Below are 18,985 nucleotides of genomic sequence, written 5' to 3'. Positions count from 1 at the left end.
GAAAAATTTAAACGCAGAATGAAAGATTACGTTATTAGCGAGGGCCGAAAGTGTCTAAGAACTTCTATGTTTATTTTAATAAGTTACAGGGGTGAAAAACTAAGAGAAAATTTAGTGTGATATATAATTTAAAATATCATATTCAAAATAAACTTTTTATTTATTCTAAGGGACTTTCGGCCCTCGGTAATAATATAGTCTTTCATTCTGCGTTTAAATTTTTCAAAAATATTTATTGGTTTTTTCAGGATTCGAAAAAAATGAACATAATGTCCGTGGTAATATTTCCAAATCTATCTTTGTCATACAACGCACTCAGTCGAATAGAATATTGTCAGCATAATGTCAGTCAGACAGTGACAATCAGTGACAATTTTAAATATTTGACATGGCATCGGGAATATTTTGAGTTGTTGATTAAATAATATTGATATATACGCTCTGAGCTTCGCTGGTGGCGCTCCTAGCGGATTACTAATTCAACTTTCACCGGTAATTTTTTAATTTATTATTTAATTGTTATCGCTTAATATTTACAACGCAAAAAAGTAATTAAATTGTAATCGATTTTTTTAAGATTTTGCTAATCATCTTGACGTTCTATTGATAAAATATGAATTTCTTACTTCGGATACGTTCACAATTATCGTGTAGATGGCGCTAAGATTAATAGATTAATTTATAATTACATATTACGGAACATTAAAAAAACTTAAATTCAGTATTTAAAACGTAAGTATATTTAAGGTAAAAATATATACCACAGCTTTGACCAACTAATATTTTTTATAATTAATGTTTTTAATTTTCATTTTAAATTAATCACTTTGATATTTATGTCAAATTTCCGGTAAACGTTTACAGACTTGTCACTACTGGCGCTCGCGAATTTGTAAATATCCCCTCTACGTACGAGCTCGCAGCGTATAGTGTATTTGATAAATAATTGATTTAAGACGTGAACTTAATAAAAAGATTATTTATTGTGTATTATTTGTGGAAGATCCAAGCAGAGAATACATCAGGATAATATATTCTGTGATTCAAGTATTTTGTTGTTAAAGATGTTCAAAATTGTAACCGTTCCATAGTAACAATATATTATTAAAAAATCACTTAAACACTTTTCCTCTTTTCTCGATTGAGTATTAGTTTTTGTTGTACATATAAATTATTACAATCACTGAATACATAGTTAGTGAAAAAATTATCACATTTATTAACTGAATTAATAATTTGCAATTATAAAAATAACAGTTATTCAAGAACATTCAAAAGCCATCTCTTTAAATTAATGATGACATTTTCAAGTAGAATGACATTCTAGTAATGTTTACATATCCATACCAGTGTGAATTTTACTACACGTAATTTGCCGTGTAAAGACAGAAAAAGTAGGGATACCCGTAAAATATTTGCGAATTATGTACCGATGGCCTTAACCAAATAGAGAATATTAAATATTGAACACTGCTAAAGCAAGCCAATATTTTGACAAAAAATACAAACTATATGAACAACCTCATTACCTCCTGTAATCAGATCCTCCAATCTTCCAGGTGTTCCAACAATAATATCAGCTCCAACATTCTGAAGATGGGAGATTTGCGTTTTAATATTAATTCCACCTATGACAAGAAGTTCTCGGATGACAGGATCACTTAGATATTTCTTGAACTTTTTAATCTGTTCACTGGTCTGTTCGGCCAATTCTCTAGATGGCTGAAAATATATATATAAGTTTTACTAAATCGAAAAAAAAAATAGGGATATGGTTGAATGTTGAATAAACTTAATAGGAAATCATATTGTAACTCAACCGTAAATATTCGCAAAAACCCTGAGATTCTCAGCATTCTTCGATATGTCCACATCTCAAATCTATTCAGACATTGTTTATTAAGAGTCCACGTCTCCACACAATACAAAAGAATAGAAAATACATAACACTTTAGTACTCGTTTTCTAAGATTTAGGGTGAGGTCTCTACTATATAATGTTTGTTTCATATTATTGAATGCACAACCTTTTCTATTCTAACTCTGATTTCTTTGGTAAAATCGTTTGTTTCGTTAATATTTGTCCCTAAATAGACTTATTCAGCCGTGTGATGAATCACTCACGTTAAATATAACGTAAAGTTATCCTGTAGTTAAGTTATAATTCTCGAATTGGTGTGATGTATCATATTTAACTTAACTACTTGCGTTATTTCTTGACAGTTCTTGAATTATCTGATATAATATCAACTGTCACTTTGTAACGCGACGTTAAACCTCAAGTTATGAGATAACTCTAGTTAGATAGTTATGTTAAGGATTGTAAAGTTATTTTATATTTTGACTTGTTTTTAGACAGAAATCAAGTGAATTTAGTAGCTAATAATTAAGAATAGAAGGGTCATACAATTTTAAAAATTATACAAAAATCAAATCGAGAAAGTTGAAATTGTATTGACATAGGGATTTTATTTTAAGTACGTACTGCTCTTTCTATCCAGAGTTGCCAGATGAAATTTTATAAATCCCCCACTTAGAAACTTAAATTCCCTCAAATTGAAGCTAAAATCCCCCAAATTTAAATTTTTGCCGCATTTTAATAAATTAGTAGTCAAATGAAGAGAACAGTAAACCAAAATTATACTACTTATCAACGAGGGCCCTGGAAATAATTCATAGTTCCTATCGTCTTCCATTATATGGGAGCATAATATACATAGCCCAATAAAATAAAATAAAATCGAAATGTAATTCCGTACAGGTTGGAATAAATTTTTTATCAAAGTTTAGGTCTAAACAAAAGATATTTTCAAGAAAGTATATGATTCATTTGAGGGGATCATTGTTTAAATAAAAATGGGTAATATTTGCACAAAATTTACTTTTTTAACTGATGCGGAAATTCGTGTTTTTATTAAGGTTTTTATAATTTTTTTCTGCAAAGCTGAAGAAACAATCTTTTATATAAGACTTAACTGAATTAAATTTGACCCTTAATTTATTTAAATAATTGTAAATCAAAATTGAAAAACAAATTTCCAAAAAATATTATTTGCATTATAAATAAACACTATAAAACATTTTGTTTTGCAGAAAAAGTTGCGTTGTGGTACCAGTATAAACCGAAAAAAAAATTGGTTAATAAATATTAAGTAGTTTTTAATTAAATAAAGAGATATTTAATTTGTTTATAAAAAATTACCATTTTTTTAATTGCAAAAACGTGGTTGTTGCCGGTGAAGTATACAAGTTTTTAAGGTCTCATTTTTTTGCTTTTATGTATATTTTCGACAGATGTATTGACAAATCAAAATTTCAAATTAACACCCCTCCAAAATGGTGTTTAAAAATTGGTGTAATTTGTTAAAAACTTCTTTTTTTAATAACATCGCCATGAAATAAAATTTTGAAATTATTTTTCGCTATTCGTGTTCCTGGTAGTTTTTGACATACTTACAAAAGAAAAAAAATTCTAGATCCATTTTTTGCCGAGACAGCCTTTCCAACTTTAAAAATTCATATTTTGTTTATTTATCAATATTAACATTTTAAAGTGCGTGAGTACATCCATCAACCCTACTACTCAACAATGTCATTTATACATATAGTGTTAAAATTTTAGAGTATTTTAAAAAATAATGATATTCGTAGCGACTTTAAATGAAAATTTTTTGCATGAAGAGTGGTGCAGTAGTACTTTGCAATATCTTCATTAATAATGGACCAATTTCAATGTTTTTTTTTGAGTTTAGGGTAGCATATAAAAATAATAACGTCTAAGTGACACTTTTTACAGTAAATATTCGTCAATTTGTAATAAACAAAAATTGTCACAAAAAAATTTTTATAAAAAAATTAACAAGATAATACTGAATTAGCATTAAAAATTTGTTAAAGACTTTTTTCTTTGTACAATATTAAAATATATATGTTGTATTTTACATTTAATTTTACAATCTTAACAGGTAGTACACTAAAAATTGTGTATACTTATATTTGTTAATTTTTATTCACTTATATACATAATAGATTTATAATAGAGGTTGTCCTCCATTCTTTTATATATTTTGTTTTGTATTCACATTAACTTTGTGAGATTTTGATAACGATTTGTACAAAGAAAAAAGTTTTTATGTTGCTTTAACAAAATTTTACTATTTTGTTAGGTTTTTAAAATAAAAATTTGTTTTAATACTGTTTTGTGGTTATCTTTGTTGTCAATTTTTATTTATCACAATATTAGAGACAAAAAAAAATTTAGAAAAAAATATTGTTTATAACAAATTAATGAATATTTAATACAAAAAGGGTCATGCAGATGTTATTAGTTTTATATGCTACCCCAAATTAAAAAAAAAACATTTAAATTGGCCCATTATTAACGGAGATATCGCAAACTACTTCTCCGCCAATTTTCAGGCAAAAAGTTTTCATTGAAGGTGCTATGAAAATCATTATTTTTCAAAATATTCTAGAATTTTTATTATGTGTATAAATGGCATTGTTATTACGCACTTTTAAATGTTAATATTGATAAATAAACAAATTATGAATTTTTAAACTTGGAAAAGCTATCTCGGCAAAAAATGGTTCTAGATTTTTTTTTCTTTTGTTAATGTGTAAAAACCAACAGAAGCACGAATATCGAAAAATAATTTAAAAATTTTTAATTCCGGCGATGTTATTAAAAAAAAACAAATTTTAAACAAATTACACTAATTGTCAAACGTCATTTTTGAGGAGTGTTTAATTGAAATTTTTATTTGTCAATACATTTATCGAAAATATACATAAAAGCAAAAAAATGAAATCCTTAAAACTTGTATACTCTATCGGCAACAACCGCGTTTTTGCAATTGAAAAAATGGTAATTTTTTATAAACAAATTAAATATCTCATAAACTACTTAATATTTATCAACCAATTTTTTTTTTCAGTTTATACCTTATATATTTTTTGATACCATAGCGCAACTTTTTCTGTAAAACAAAATGTTTGATATTGCTTATTTATAATGCAAATAATATTTTTTTGGAAACTTGTTTTTCAATTTTGATTTATGTACAATTATTTAAATGAATTAAAGGTGAAATTTAATTTAGCAAGTCTTAAATAAAAGATTGTTTCTTCAGCTTTGCAGAAAAAAAAATGTAAAAACCTTAATATGAACATGAATTACCGCAGCACTTCAAAAAGTAAATTTTGAGCAAAAATTGCCAATTTTTAATTACATATTTAAACAATGATCCCCTCATTTGAATCATATACTTTCTTGAAAATATCTTTTATTTTGACCTAAACTTTGATAAAAAATTTATTCCAACCTGTACGGAATTATATTTTGAATTACATGCATTGTATTTTTATTTGATCGGTCTAACCGTTCTATGTACATAGACGCTTTCAAATTACCCCAAAATTGTGGGAAAATACCCCAATCTGGCAACCCTGTTTCTATCTACTTTTTGATACACCACTGTTCGGTCATTGGTGGTGGCCGACGATGGGAATTTACTTTTACGGCTATCTACCCATCCTGCAGCATGTTCCGAACAATCTCTCGCGCTCACTCCAACCTGTACTATTTCTACATAAGGTTCTCTTTGTTACTTCAAACTTTATTACTCAAATGTTATTTCTCTTTTAACATATAAGAAATAACTATCTCGTAACGGTGACGGATACATCACACCGAATTTACGTAAATAGTTATGAGCATCGTTATTCCTGAGAGTTATCTTAACTTTAACTCAAACGTTAAAGATAACTTCGATCATCCATCACAGGGCTGATTATTTACATACAGATCGATGTTTCTAATATTTTACTTCGATATAACCATGAATTTTGTTTTCTTTATGTTTAGTGACAGACCAAATTCTTCACTCATTGCAACAACCTTATCTAAAATTCTTTGTAGATCTGTAATAGTTTCTGCTATTAGTATTGTATCATCAGCACATCTAATTTCACATATGGTTAGGTCATTTACTTTTATGCCTGCTACTTCATCTTCTAATGCTTTTTTGAATATTTCCTGAGTATGCATTAAACAGTGATGGTGACAAGACACAGCCCTGTCTAACATCTCTTTTGATTTTTATTTTATTAGTTGTTAAATTATTTATTCTTATGACAGCTTCTTGTTCATAATACAGATTATTTATTATTCTTATATCCCGTGTGTCGATGTACTTTGTCCTCAGTAGTTTTATTAACAGATTATATTTCACTGCATCGAATGCCTTGTTATAATCTAGGAAGCAGGCATAGATGTCCTGGTTTACATTTAAACATCTCAGTATTAGCACATTTACTGCATAATATAATGCTTCTCTGGTTCCTTGAGCATTTCTAAATCCGAATTGAGTTTGCCCAATGTCTTGTCCTAACTTTTTATATATTCTATGATGAATAATCTTTAGAAATAGGTACTTTTAGTATGTGGCACATTAGACTGATGGTACGGTGTTCGCAACATTATCTGGCGTTTTTCTTTTTTCACCACTCCTAGCGAAATTATCAAGGAAAAATCGGGAAGTGGAAAGGGGTGAATTTTTAAAGGTAAAAAAATTAGATTTATACTGTACATACCTCAATAATGATTGCCTGTGGTGCGTTGTTCATGAGCTTGATACCTTGACCAGCTGCATCATTTTGACCATTTGTATTTTTAAAAATTTTATCGTGGGGTACTGAGATTATTGGCTTATATCCATCAGGCAAACTATGCTTAAATGGAGTACTTCCAAAGTTAAACTCCATTTCAGCATTCTGAAACAAAAAAAATTGAAAAATTTAAATATGTTTGACGTCATTTACTGTCTATTTACACTTAGTCACAGGAGGAGAGACTTTGTGTTCACTGTATAATATGACTTACCTTTAGAACAACTGCTGGAAACATTCCCTGACTAATGATTTGTTTATCAGCCGTAAAAGCTGTACCAAGATTCACTCCATTTTTCAAGAATTTTACTTCTCCAGAGTCTGCATCCAATAGACAAGTGATGACGTCGCTCTTGCCGAATGGTTCTCCATAGTTATCAAATTGTCTATTGTTCGACTTCTTCCCTGTGCCTCCGAAACCGAAACCTAACCTAAAAAGATATACATACGTATTACAAATCCAAATATAATGAATATAAATGAATTACGAGTACAGACTATTTTTTGCTTACCTGTCTGTACCAAGATCCAAATTAGCTGTCAGCGTAGACCAACCTACTCTACAGAGTCCTTCATCTGTTACAGTGGCTTCGAATCCCCATTTTCCACTGTTTATTCCTCTTGTACATCTGACCCCATGCCAGTCTTTTTGTTCTCTCGATTGCACCCTTTTACCGTCAGGAGCTACAGCTATAGCGTTTCCTCTGTCTAGAGTTGACATTGTCCATGGAATAGCTATAGAAACATGATATTTAATAGAAATAGGCTTTTTAAATTACCTGTCTGATTTTAAGTTTCAGTACAATGTCACAAATGTTTTATGTGTGGAGTTTTATGTATACAGGTGAACACTCTCACCACTCTACAAAGACAAGCGCTTCTAAATATAACAGGAGCCTTGAATAGTACAGGAACAGCTTCTTAGAGGTCTTGAGTACAGGAACCTTGTTATCACAGGTCTCCCTCCACTGGAATTATATATTTTGACGGTAGCCTTTATGACAATCCTGAGACTCAAAGCAATCAATACTTGTGAGGTCGAATTATGTATTGAATAGCCATACAAACATTACTGGGACTACTTGAGGAATCCATCTTTATGACGAACTCAGATACGATGACACCAGAACTAATCTTCACTGAGAAGATTAACACAATTATACCATCTAGATCTAGAGAACAAAAAGTCCCAAATATTAATGTATACACCGTTCTTAGGCGTCAACGCCCTTCGGTAGGGATCTATGGAGGAGTATCACCAAGCCGCAAGCCCTTATCTCTTGCCGTACCGCTCCTCCATAGGCCGATCCGACGCCAGTTTATCCAGACCAAGCCGTAGACTCAATTGAGTTTTATACTACGGCGTTGGCCTTTTATAAATTTCATGACCTAGCTGAGGCTCGAACCAGCGACCGCAAATCGCAAATCCACTAAACTTGTCGATAGACTGAGCCCCAGCTAACTGGGCCGTCAAGACCGACCCCAAATATTAATACGGACTTAATATGGTTCACTAATAGATCTAAAACTGATATGGTAGTTTGCTTTGGGCAAACATGCAACTATAATAAATCTTACAGCCTAGGCCAACACACAACGGTGTTCCAGGCTGAAGTTTTTGCTTTGGCGGCCTGCATTGATGAAGACCCTAAAGCTAAGAGAATAGACATTTACACAGATAGCCAATCGGCTATTCTGGCTGTAAAGAACCCTCTCACCAAATCGAAACAGGTGAGAAACTGCAAAGATGTCCTCAACAACCTGGCAAAAGACAGTAAAGTGTCTTTATGGGTGCCGGGTCATGAAGGGGTGCATGGGAACGAATGAGCAGATATGATAGCGAAACAAGGCTCAAGAGAAACTTTTGAAGGCTAAGAACCTTTCTGTGGCATTACTAAAGATGCTACGAAAAACGTGGTTCAGAAATGGCTGATAAAGAATCATCAAAAGAAATGGAGAACCACTTAAGGGCAAATCCAGACTAAAAAAATAATCAAGAATATTGATAAAAAAATTATCGAACAGTTTGATGAACCTCAATAAACAAGAGAGCAAAACAGTCACTGAAATGGACATTGCGGTTTAAGAAATCATCTATATAAACAAGGTAAGGTGAATGAACCATGGTGCAGAAAGTATGAAATGGAAGAAGAGACTGCCATACACATACTATGCCATTGCAGTGGTAGGAATTCACTGGTCAGATGAGGTTTGAACCAGAAGAGATCCTAAAACTACCAATAAGAAAACTGTTGGCCTTTGTTGATGCCACAGAACTTATTACAGTTTAAGGAGAAGAACAGGGTGTGATACAAAGGCCTTATGAGCAAGTGCCAGAGACTAACGAGTCTCGCCTGAGTTAAGAAATATATTCCCCCTCCCCCACACCACTGTGCAGAATACAAATAGCTTAATGGAAAAATTTGAACCACAGACAGAATAAGAAACAATTTTATATAACAATCAATAGAAGGCCGAAGATCATGAGGAAAGGAAGATCTCCTACAAAATGGATCTACCAAATTACGGAGTGTACGGGGTCATGACTGAAGAGAGAGAGGGAGAGTATATCGCCGCCGCCTACGAAAAGTATCTCCGAAAAATGCTGTTAAAAGTAGAACTTTCAATTAACGCCGCGAAAAATAGTATTTTCGATTATATGATTGTGAAAATTATAATCCCTAATAAAGTGATTGCGAAAAAATTTATTTTTTGAGGAGTATTAGCAAAAAACATAATTTCTGTTTGTGGGTCCACGAAAATTATAATTACTAAAAAGTTCTCGGAAATAATTGTTTTCGTCGGCAGAAACAGAAACAGAAAGGGAAATAATTGTTTTCGTCAGCATCTATTATGAAATAAATCTTTTCGTTATAAATATTTTGGGAGTTATAAACTTCGCGGACACGCATATAAAAAGAAATTGTATCGCCAACACTTATCAAAGAGTTATTATTTTCACTGGAAATGTATTAGGAATCACATTAATCATAGGTACCAGTGATATAACAATTAATATCGTATTATGTGGTTATAACAACTGGTACTCAAAGGAAAGGTAGAGAGTAAGAGAGGTCTAGGATGTAAAAGCATGTCATAGCTGGGTAATATTTGCCAATGGACAGGAATCCACAGCTATGAAATTCTTCGCAATGCTGCTAAAAACAAAATAATTTAATCCTGACTATCTAACATTTCACCTAACAAGACATTGTGAGGTGGACCCCTATGCAGAAATGCACAGCACCTTGAGAAGAAGGTTATATGGATGCTTTAGAAGTCAAGTTCTCCCTAAATATCCTAAATATTCCTGGTTTGTATTTATTAATATAATACTTATATTATTATCAATAAAGGTGGTTTATTTATTTTTAATGGCTCCTCATTTTTCTGCAACTGTTTTCACAAACATTTTATTATCTCATTTCAAACATTTAGTGAGTGACACCGATTGGCTTCTGAGACATCCACAAATTTTGTACTAGTATCTATCTCCATGTTAAAACATTAATGTTATATGAACATAAAATATTGAAAACAGATATTTACACATGCTCTCTTTAGCTGCCTTAGCTGATTTTCCAGACTGTATATCCTTTAGAGTTTCCCATACTATCTGGATAACTGGGAGACAAAATGCTGCAGTTTTTCCACTACCAGTTTCGGCAGCCATAAGTACATCTCCTCCACCAAGTACGAGAGGAATCCCTTCAGCTTGAATATCTGTAGGTAACCTAAAAACGTTTTAACTTGAACTATGCTTCTAACTATATTTATGATTTATTGTTACTGAAAATTACAAAGAGTCAGAAAATAACAATAAAAATTACAATGTACTGAAATTACATAAATCGTCAACATTAAAAAATAAAAGATAATAAAATAAAACAATCTATTGAAAAATTTAAATAAATTGCAAATTGTATAATAAAACTTTAGAAACAAATAAGTTTAAGTTGCTGCATACAACACCCAAATATGAATAAAAATACTTTACTTAGTTACTTGTATACAAAGGTACTGTAAATTCTTAGTTATTCATTAATACATTGTGTGCAGATGTTTAATACTCAGACTTATACTCTGAATGGACAAAAAAACACATACAGTTTAACCTCGATTATCGGTAAGAACAAAATATTTACATTAAAAATGTGTTGGTGGCATAATTGCACGTGTACATTTCAACGAATTCCGTTTGGATTATCGCAATACTCAAACAAAATAAATTGATGACTAAATTTTTATTTATGTAGTCAATATAACTTATGTATGAACCCTGACGGTTAACAGAGGTGACGGTGAATAGAGAGACGGATAATCGAGGTTCCACTGTATTTAAAATGTGTACAATCATATGTGACTCACATGTATGCCATCCGCACAGAACATGTTAAGAAAAAGAAACTCTTCTACTAAATAATATGGTTTTTCAGAAAGGCTTTTGTCATTTTATGGAACTTGGGGAGAGATGTTGCAGATTTAAGTTGTAAAATAAGATGTTTGTATAGTTTTTTGTGCAGAATATAATATAAATTTCTTTACTAACTCAGAGGATGGGATCAGTAAATACACATCAAAGTTAGAATTTCTGGTGGAGTAGTTATGATTAGGTCTTGCTGGAAAAACACGAAGGTGTTTATGAATTAAGCAAACAGTTTCTAAAATATATAGAGATAAGTGTTAAAATTCCGTGATTTTTTAAGTAGTTTTTACAACGTGTTGTTCCTCTGAAGCCACACAGATACTGTATTGCTCTTTTTAATTTAACACATTGACAGACAGTGCACCAAATGTATATATAAGCAAGTGTTGTGACATTATGTGTATTTTGCAATGTAGAATAAGGAAATTGGTGAATTTCTTTAGTGTTTATAGTTTATGGAAACAAAGAGTTTTTGTAAACATATGTACGATGACTATGGATGTTGTGTGACATTTCATATGCATCTGTAGATCTATCGAATTTTTGTCACAACTCATTTTAAAAATGTTGTCTATAGACGTTGTGTCACATTACATCAATGGAAATTTGCTTGGACATCTATAGACGTTTTGTCTGTCAACGTGTTAAAAATAATATCAGAACCCAGAAAAGAAGACCATATTGCAGATAAGACTCAAAGAAAAATATGTTATTTTGGAAGATGCTAAATTGATATCCTTTGAAACAGATCTTATGACATAGCAAGATGGGGCTAGTTTCTTACTTAAGAAATCGATATGAAGGGACCATTTAAGGTTACTATCTATAAAAATTCCAAGAAATTTTACAGAATCAAGAGAAGCAGAAGGGTACTGATCTGGCTGTTATTAAGAAGCAAGGGCTGAAGAGATCCTTTAGAGCAGGGGTGGGCAAAAGCCGGCCTGCGGGCCGCATCCGGCCCTTTCGCTTACTTTATCCGGCCCGTTGAAAAATCCCACAAGCAATTTTTTTAAACTCGTAAATGCAATTATGTTGAAATCGACAGTGTTAGTGCGATAGTGTGCGTGGTGTTCATATAAATAATTAAATATATAAATAATAAAGAATATTATAATTCCGAAGATCTGTAAACCTATCCCTACTTTAAAGTATGCGACATAGTTTCACAAAGCAAGATTCTACTGACTACATAGAATTTAATGTGCACTTCTCACACTCTTTGAGACAGACATGTTTTGGTTTCAGCCAGGATATTTGTTGTCTCCAAGGAACCCTTTTTCCTTCGATTTTATCCTTCACATTCAGCTGCAACAACTCATACTTATTATTTTTAAGTGTGTGTCTCAAACATGCTCTCTTTTTCCTTTTAATAGTGGTCAAAAGTAATCTGTCTCTTCCCATTCTGTGCATCACCATTTCGTCCATAATATGATTTGTCCGTGATATTTTCAAAATTCTCCTAAAAAGCAATTCTCAAAAGCTTCCAGCTTTCTCATTAAGTCAAGATTAACAGCCCACGCTTCGGCACCATAAAGAAGAATATATAGTTAACAGTTAACATTTAACATAACAGAGAAGGATAACATTTTACTATCCTATATCTGATTTGCAGATTGAGTCTTTGGTTACTCAGAAATTTTCTCACCTTCAAAAAAGCTGCTCTTGATTGTCCTATTCTTGATACAATTTCCGATTTCGGATTTAGATCTTCCGTGATCCAGACCTCTACCCTAAGTAAAGTATTTCATTTTGTCCACTTATTCATATCTTCATTTTTTATCTGGACCATTTTTCTTTAAAAATTATGTGACATATTTTACTGGGCACAAATTGTTCGCATGTACACCCAAGTAAGACAAAATGTTTTCACCCATTTTGAAAAAATGTGAAAACGTTGAATTGTCCATGTCCGTCTGTCTGTCCGTAAACACAACTACTCCGTTATTAGAACAGATAGAACGACAAATGAGGTGTCGAATGAAAGAATAAGGTTAAGGTTAAGTACAAGTAAACATTACAAAAATGAGCTCTACAGAAAAATTTTGTTTTTTCTGCAAAAAAAAGGTAGTTCATGCTGTAATGTGCAGTATTTGTAAGGGAAATTATTTTCACGAGAGTTGTGCAGAAAAATCTGGAGCAATGAAAGGAAATACAATCAAATGTGGTCAATGTGCAAAAAGTGAGGTTAAGTCGGATGAAGTCGATTTTTCTTCAAACAAATCAAAGGAAATCTCAGAGTTTCAAAAGTTATTTCAGAAAATGGAAGAATCTATGGAATTCCTGAGCAGCAAATTTGATACTCTTACAGTGGAAAATCAAAATGCATTACGGGAATTGCGAGATATGAAAAGAGAAAATATCCAATTAAAAACCAAAGTTAGCCAGCTGGAAAAAAGAATCTGTGAACTAGAAATCAAAGAATTTTCCTGTAACCTAGAGATTCACGGAACTCAAATCAAAAATGAAGATCCCAAAGAAGTTCTAATGGAAATTGCTAATGATCTTTTATCATGTAATTTTAATAGTCAAGATGTGTCAGACTGCTTCAAACAAGAAACCAAAAATGGAGCAATAATTGTTGCAAAGATGAGATCACGTGATATAAAAACTAAGTTTATCAAAGCACGAAAAAATCGTAAAATGGAATCTAATATGCTGAGTTGCAACAAAAACAAAGAGAATACCTCAAAGATCTATATAAACGAGCAGCTCACCTTTACAAACAGAAACTTGTTTAACATTGCATACAAATTAAAAAAGGAAAGGAAATACAAATACTGTTGGACAAAAAATGGTAGGGTATATGTAAAAAAATCTGATGATTCTGAGCCAATTTACATTCACAATGAGGATATTATCAAAACTCTTTAATATTATTTGTGTGAACATTATAGTAAAATGGAAAATACGTTAGTAAAATGGATAATGATTGTAAATTGCAAATAAAATTTAAACTGGATAAAGTACAGTGTGATAATAGTACTGAGTTTAACATACTCTACCTGAATGCTCAGTCTTTGAGAAATAAGATATTGAACTTTGAAACGTTAGTTGTTAAGTTAAATATGCCAGATTTAATTGTAGTGGCCGAACATTGGCTGAGAGTGGGTGAAGAAACATATTTTAATGTGAATGGTTATAGTTCAGTTTTTGTTTGTAGGGATAAAGAAGGTGGTGGTGTAGGGTTATTTGTTAAAAGCTGTTACAAGTACTCAGAAGTCTACAGATATAATAAAAAGTGTTCAATGTTATTTTTACAGATCGATAGAAGTATTATAGTGGGTGGAGTATATCGACCTCAAGATTTCTACTGCAATGAACTTTTTGATGCACTGGATACAGCACTAAACATATTTGTGAATAAAAAAATTCCAGTTTGGATACTAGGTGACTTTAACATAGACCTTATTCAAGAGAGTATCCCACAAAAATTAGTTTGTCAAACAATTGTGTCCAACGGTTTTAGTATATTAAATAAAACTAACCCTACCAGAATCACCAATCATTCGGCTACATGTATTGATTATGTGATGACAAACACTTTAAACTTTGATGCAACGTTATATATAGTAGATGAAGGTTTCGGTGATCATCAACTGCAGCTATTAAAGGTAAAAAACACATCATTTATAACCACTGACAAGTATTATACAGTAACAACTTTAAACAAACTGAAATTCAAAAATGAAATATACAGCTTGCAAAATCAGATTTGGAATGAACCTGATTCTTTATGTGATGAAATATTACGTGTTTATTTAAATAATCTTAATACAAAAACAATTAAAAATCGATTTCGACAAAAAAGTGCACCATGGTTTAATGTCACATTACATAACCTTGTTTTAAAAAGAGATTTTCATTATAGAAGGCATAGACAATTCCCTAATAGTAAGTTCTTACAAGATGTTTATAAGTCCGTGCAAAATGAACTACTGAAAGCAGTAGGCAAAGCAAAAAAAGACTATTTCACGAATAAATTATCCGATGCACAAGGCAATAGTAAAAAATTATGGGCAACTATCAATCACCTTATTCATAATGCCGAAAATACAAAAAAAACAATAACAATACATGAACTACACTATCAGAACTCGATATATAATAAATCTGAGGAGCTATCAAACCAATTAAACAAATATTTTTCACAAGTAGGAAAATCTCTGTCAAAAAACATAACACCTTCAACAAGCACTCCAATAAATGTATCACCAAAAGAATATATATTTGAATGGCAACAAGTCTTAGAAATTAATGTTCAAGAGGTTGTAAGAAAACTAAAAAAAGGCAAATCTCCTGGCTGGGATGGCTTTGGTGTTGATATTATCAGGGAGTTTGAAGAGGAGCTTCTACCGATTATAACTAAATTAGTTAACCTTTCTCTTGTCACTGGAACAATCCCGAGCTCTATGAAAATGGCAATAGTGATACCACTTTATAAGGGAGGAGACTCAAAACAGCCAGGAAGTTATCGGCCAATATCTCTCTTAACAGCTATGTCAAAGATATTAGAATCATGTGTAAATCTTCAAATCGTAAACTTCTTGAATACAACTGGTGCCTGGTTTAATCGACAATATGGTTTCAGACATAATTCCAGCACAGTGTCAGCAGCTACCGATTTGATTACAGATATATATAGTAACTTAGACAAAGGATTAAGCTGTGTATTTGTATCACTAGATTTACAAAAAGCTTTTGATACAGTTAACCATGAGTTACTTATCTCAGTGCTTGAACAATATGGTATAACTGGTATGTCCTTAGTATGGCTCAGGGATTATTTGACTGGCAGAATACAAAAAGTGCTCTGTAATAATGTACTTAGTACAGCAGAAGACATCACATGTGGAGTTCCTCAAGGGTCTATATTGGGACCAACATTGTTCCTTATTTATATAAACTCCATCTCCAATCTGCCTTTAAAATCAACGCTATTTTTATATGCTGATGATACGGGACTCTTGTATGCTGACAAAGATCCCAAAAAGCTAGAATATGTTGTAGAAAAAGATCTGACAGATATAGATGACTGGCTCAGATACCACAAGCTCTCACTCAATATGAATAAATGTAGTTACACAATAATTTCAAATATTGAAGAACACAGAGAGCTACAGTTAAATTTTGGAAAATTCAAATTCGTTAAAAAAAATGTTACCAAATACCTTGGCTTACACATAGATAATCGACTAACATGGGAACAGCATATATTGAACACGTGTCAAAAAATAGCTCCAGCAGTGGGTATGCTTGGAAGAATTGCTAAATTTATAAGTATCCCACAGCGTAAAATGATCTATCACTCTTTAATAAATTCACATTTGTCATATCTAACTATTGTTTGGGGTAATACAAATCAAAAACAGCTACATCCTCTCATGGTGTTACAGAACAAGGCTGTGAAATATATATTTCAACTGTCAAGACTTCATCCAACTGACGACCTGTACTATCAGAGAGGAATTCTAAACATTGAGTCGCTATACATTTTACAAGTTTGTATATTCATTCATCAAATTAAGCTTTCTCAAACACGTACAAATATTACTCTAAGACGTATAGAAGATGTGCATGACCATAATACCAGACAGGGAGGTAGTTTTCAAACCGTAAGAATGCGAACTACTGGTGCACAAAGAAGTATATACTCAAGTGGTCTGATTTTGTATAATAAGTTACCCACAAAGATCAAAGACTGCAGGCTAGAAAGATTTAAAACTGAATTAAAAGAGTTACTTCTTACTAACTACTACAACAGATAGCTTTAATTGAATATAATTCTATAACAATTTAATAATAAATAATAATTTAATCATTTACTTTAATACAATTTCTTTAATGAATCTATATAGGAAAACTTAACCTTCAGTGTAAAGTAGTCTAAAAAGTTTTATGTTATGTAATCTGTTACCATTATATTTATGTTTATTATGTTACCACAAAACCAGCATAGCTACGGCTCTTGGTTTTTTAATGTATTTTTTTTTTGTATATTGTTATTACGTATTTTAATAAATGGAATAAAAAAAAAAAAAAAAAAAAAAAAAAAAAAAGCTCCTAATCCAAGGATGCTATTAAAGGTGAAAAATTTGACCTCCGACTTCCACTTTTAGAGTTGCAGCTGGAAGTACAGTTTTAAAGTCACCTAAATAGTATGAGCGATATATTATTTGACGTGCCTTAGCAAAATGAGAACGAATGTACACTTTTGGTTTTTATATAATTTCCGGTTAAAAAGTTCTAACCGGAAGTGCCATATTATAGTCACAGAAATAGTACATGTGATACATCAATAGACAGGTATTGAACAGTCGATCACTAAACCCGTAAAAGTCTAGAAAAGTCGAGATTGAATCTTTAGTTCCGGTTTTGACGTCATTTCCGCTAAGCTCCGATAAGTTATGACCGAAAGTTTGTCAAAAATTACTGGAAATTAGTGAAATCGTTTATCAATTGACGCACCATTATACGAAGAGTTCAAATATCGACTTTCAGTTCTACTTTCGGTCACGTTGGGTGAAAAATTAGGACTTACGAAGTCTAATTTCTTGTTTATGATTACTGTTATCTATTATTCACAGTAAAATTTGTTTATCCAAATGCTTTAAAATAATACTCATAGTAGTTTTCTCAAGTAGGGAAAAACTTCACCAATAACATTCGAGTGTGCAAAAGCTTACGTATGTGATATACTATTCCGGCCCGGGAGACATTTTGAAAATTTCATTTTGGCCCGCGCTTAAAAGTATTTGCCCACCCCTGCTTTAGAGGATAATGCTACTGTCTTATCCACGTTAAAAGAAAGTAAATTAGAGGACCAGGTTTTATTGTAAGTAGATCAGATGTTACAAATTGCATGAAGAGTTGCAACATTTCAATTTTAATATGCAACAATGTAATTATAGTTTTATAAATTTTAAATTCTAAGATCAGTTTGCTAAAACAAAACATGTATATAAATAAAACACAAATTTTACAATAATACTTACATCCAAGCCAATTCATCCAAAGCCTTTGAAATTTCCGGTAGTACACCGAATTCTAAAAGTAAATAAGAACATTGCTGTAACAATATTATTTAAAAGATATAGTATTTTACCTTCAAATGCAGTCATTTTTCACAAAATTCTATAAATCTGTATAATATTTATAGAAATTTAATTACAGTGAGAAATTTAATGAAAACTGAAAACTTCTCTAAAACGGAAAACCTAACCTCAATTGTCAACTGTCGCAAGACACTGATGTGAACTTAGCAACTTCTTATTTGTCAATCCGGCAAAACCATAGGCGGACACTTTTTAATATATAGGGCTCTGAAATATACATAAAATGGACTTTTAATTAACAATATTTTCAGTTTTTAAAATTGCTCGACTTGTCGAGAACAAGCTTAATTTTTTTATAGACCGTTCCCTTTCCAATCCTCTAATAAATAAACTCGATTAGGAGCAAGAGTGGATTCCCATTCAAACTCTAGCCAAAGAATACATATCTACCACTAGGTAGGTAGGTATTCTTTGCTCTAGCTGAAACCATCCGAGAAAGGGGTTCCTAAACCAACTACACATGATCGGGAATTACAGCTACTAAATCCGCAGATATCTGTAATGTAATAGTCCACTTTTAGCAAGGAAATATGACATGCTTTTTTTCAAAAATGTCAATTTCCCAATAGTAAAAGAGTGCAGTTTTTTTATAATAAGGTTTTCTCCAACACAACGAAAAACCGTCATTGTAACGGTCACACATCTGCACAGTAAACAATATGTTCCAACAAAAATTGTGATCGTCTATACTTTGTTTCACGTTAAGAATAGACCTACGTATTTTTTATGGGAAATAATAGAACGTTACGCTTAAGGAGATCAGTGTTGTCAATCCTCTC

At 31.6% G+C, this 18,985-nt stretch overlaps 1 protein-coding gene across 1 annotated transcript in view; it reads right to left on the bottom strand.

Annotated features, from left to right (window-relative positions):
- LOC114326867 (ATP-dependent RNA helicase Ddx1) overlaps positions 1–18,344 on the bottom strand; it is a 46,640-nt gene extending 28,296 nt beyond the window's left edge. The window contains exons 1-7 of the mRNA XM_050648846.1: positions 18,197–18,344; positions 18,087–18,138; positions 10,218–10,402; positions 7,181–7,403; positions 6,883–7,099; positions 6,594–6,773; positions 1,530–1,722 (exon numbers count right to left, since the gene is read on the bottom strand). Coding sequence (XP_050504803.1) covers positions 1,530–1,722; positions 6,594–6,773; positions 6,883–7,099; positions 7,181–7,403; positions 10,218–10,402; positions 18,087–18,138; positions 18,197–18,212 — 1,066 coding nt within the window. The 5' untranslated portion in view covers positions 18,213–18,344. The remainder of the gene's footprint in view (positions 1–1,529; positions 1,723–6,593; positions 6,774–6,882; positions 7,100–7,180; positions 7,404–10,217; positions 10,403–18,086; positions 18,139–18,196) is intronic.
- Positions 18,345–18,985: the final 641 nt, after the last annotated feature.

Source organism: Diabrotica virgifera, chromosome 4 (genome assembly GCF_917563875.1).
Source record: "Diabrotica virgifera virgifera chromosome 4, PGI_DIABVI_V3a".
NCBI classification, from domain to species: Eukaryota; Metazoa; Arthropoda; class Insecta; order Coleoptera; family Chrysomelidae; genus Diabrotica; species Diabrotica virgifera.
The sequence above is the reverse complement of the archived record's forward strand: the minus strand, read 5'-3'. Positions and strand labels throughout refer to the sequence as shown.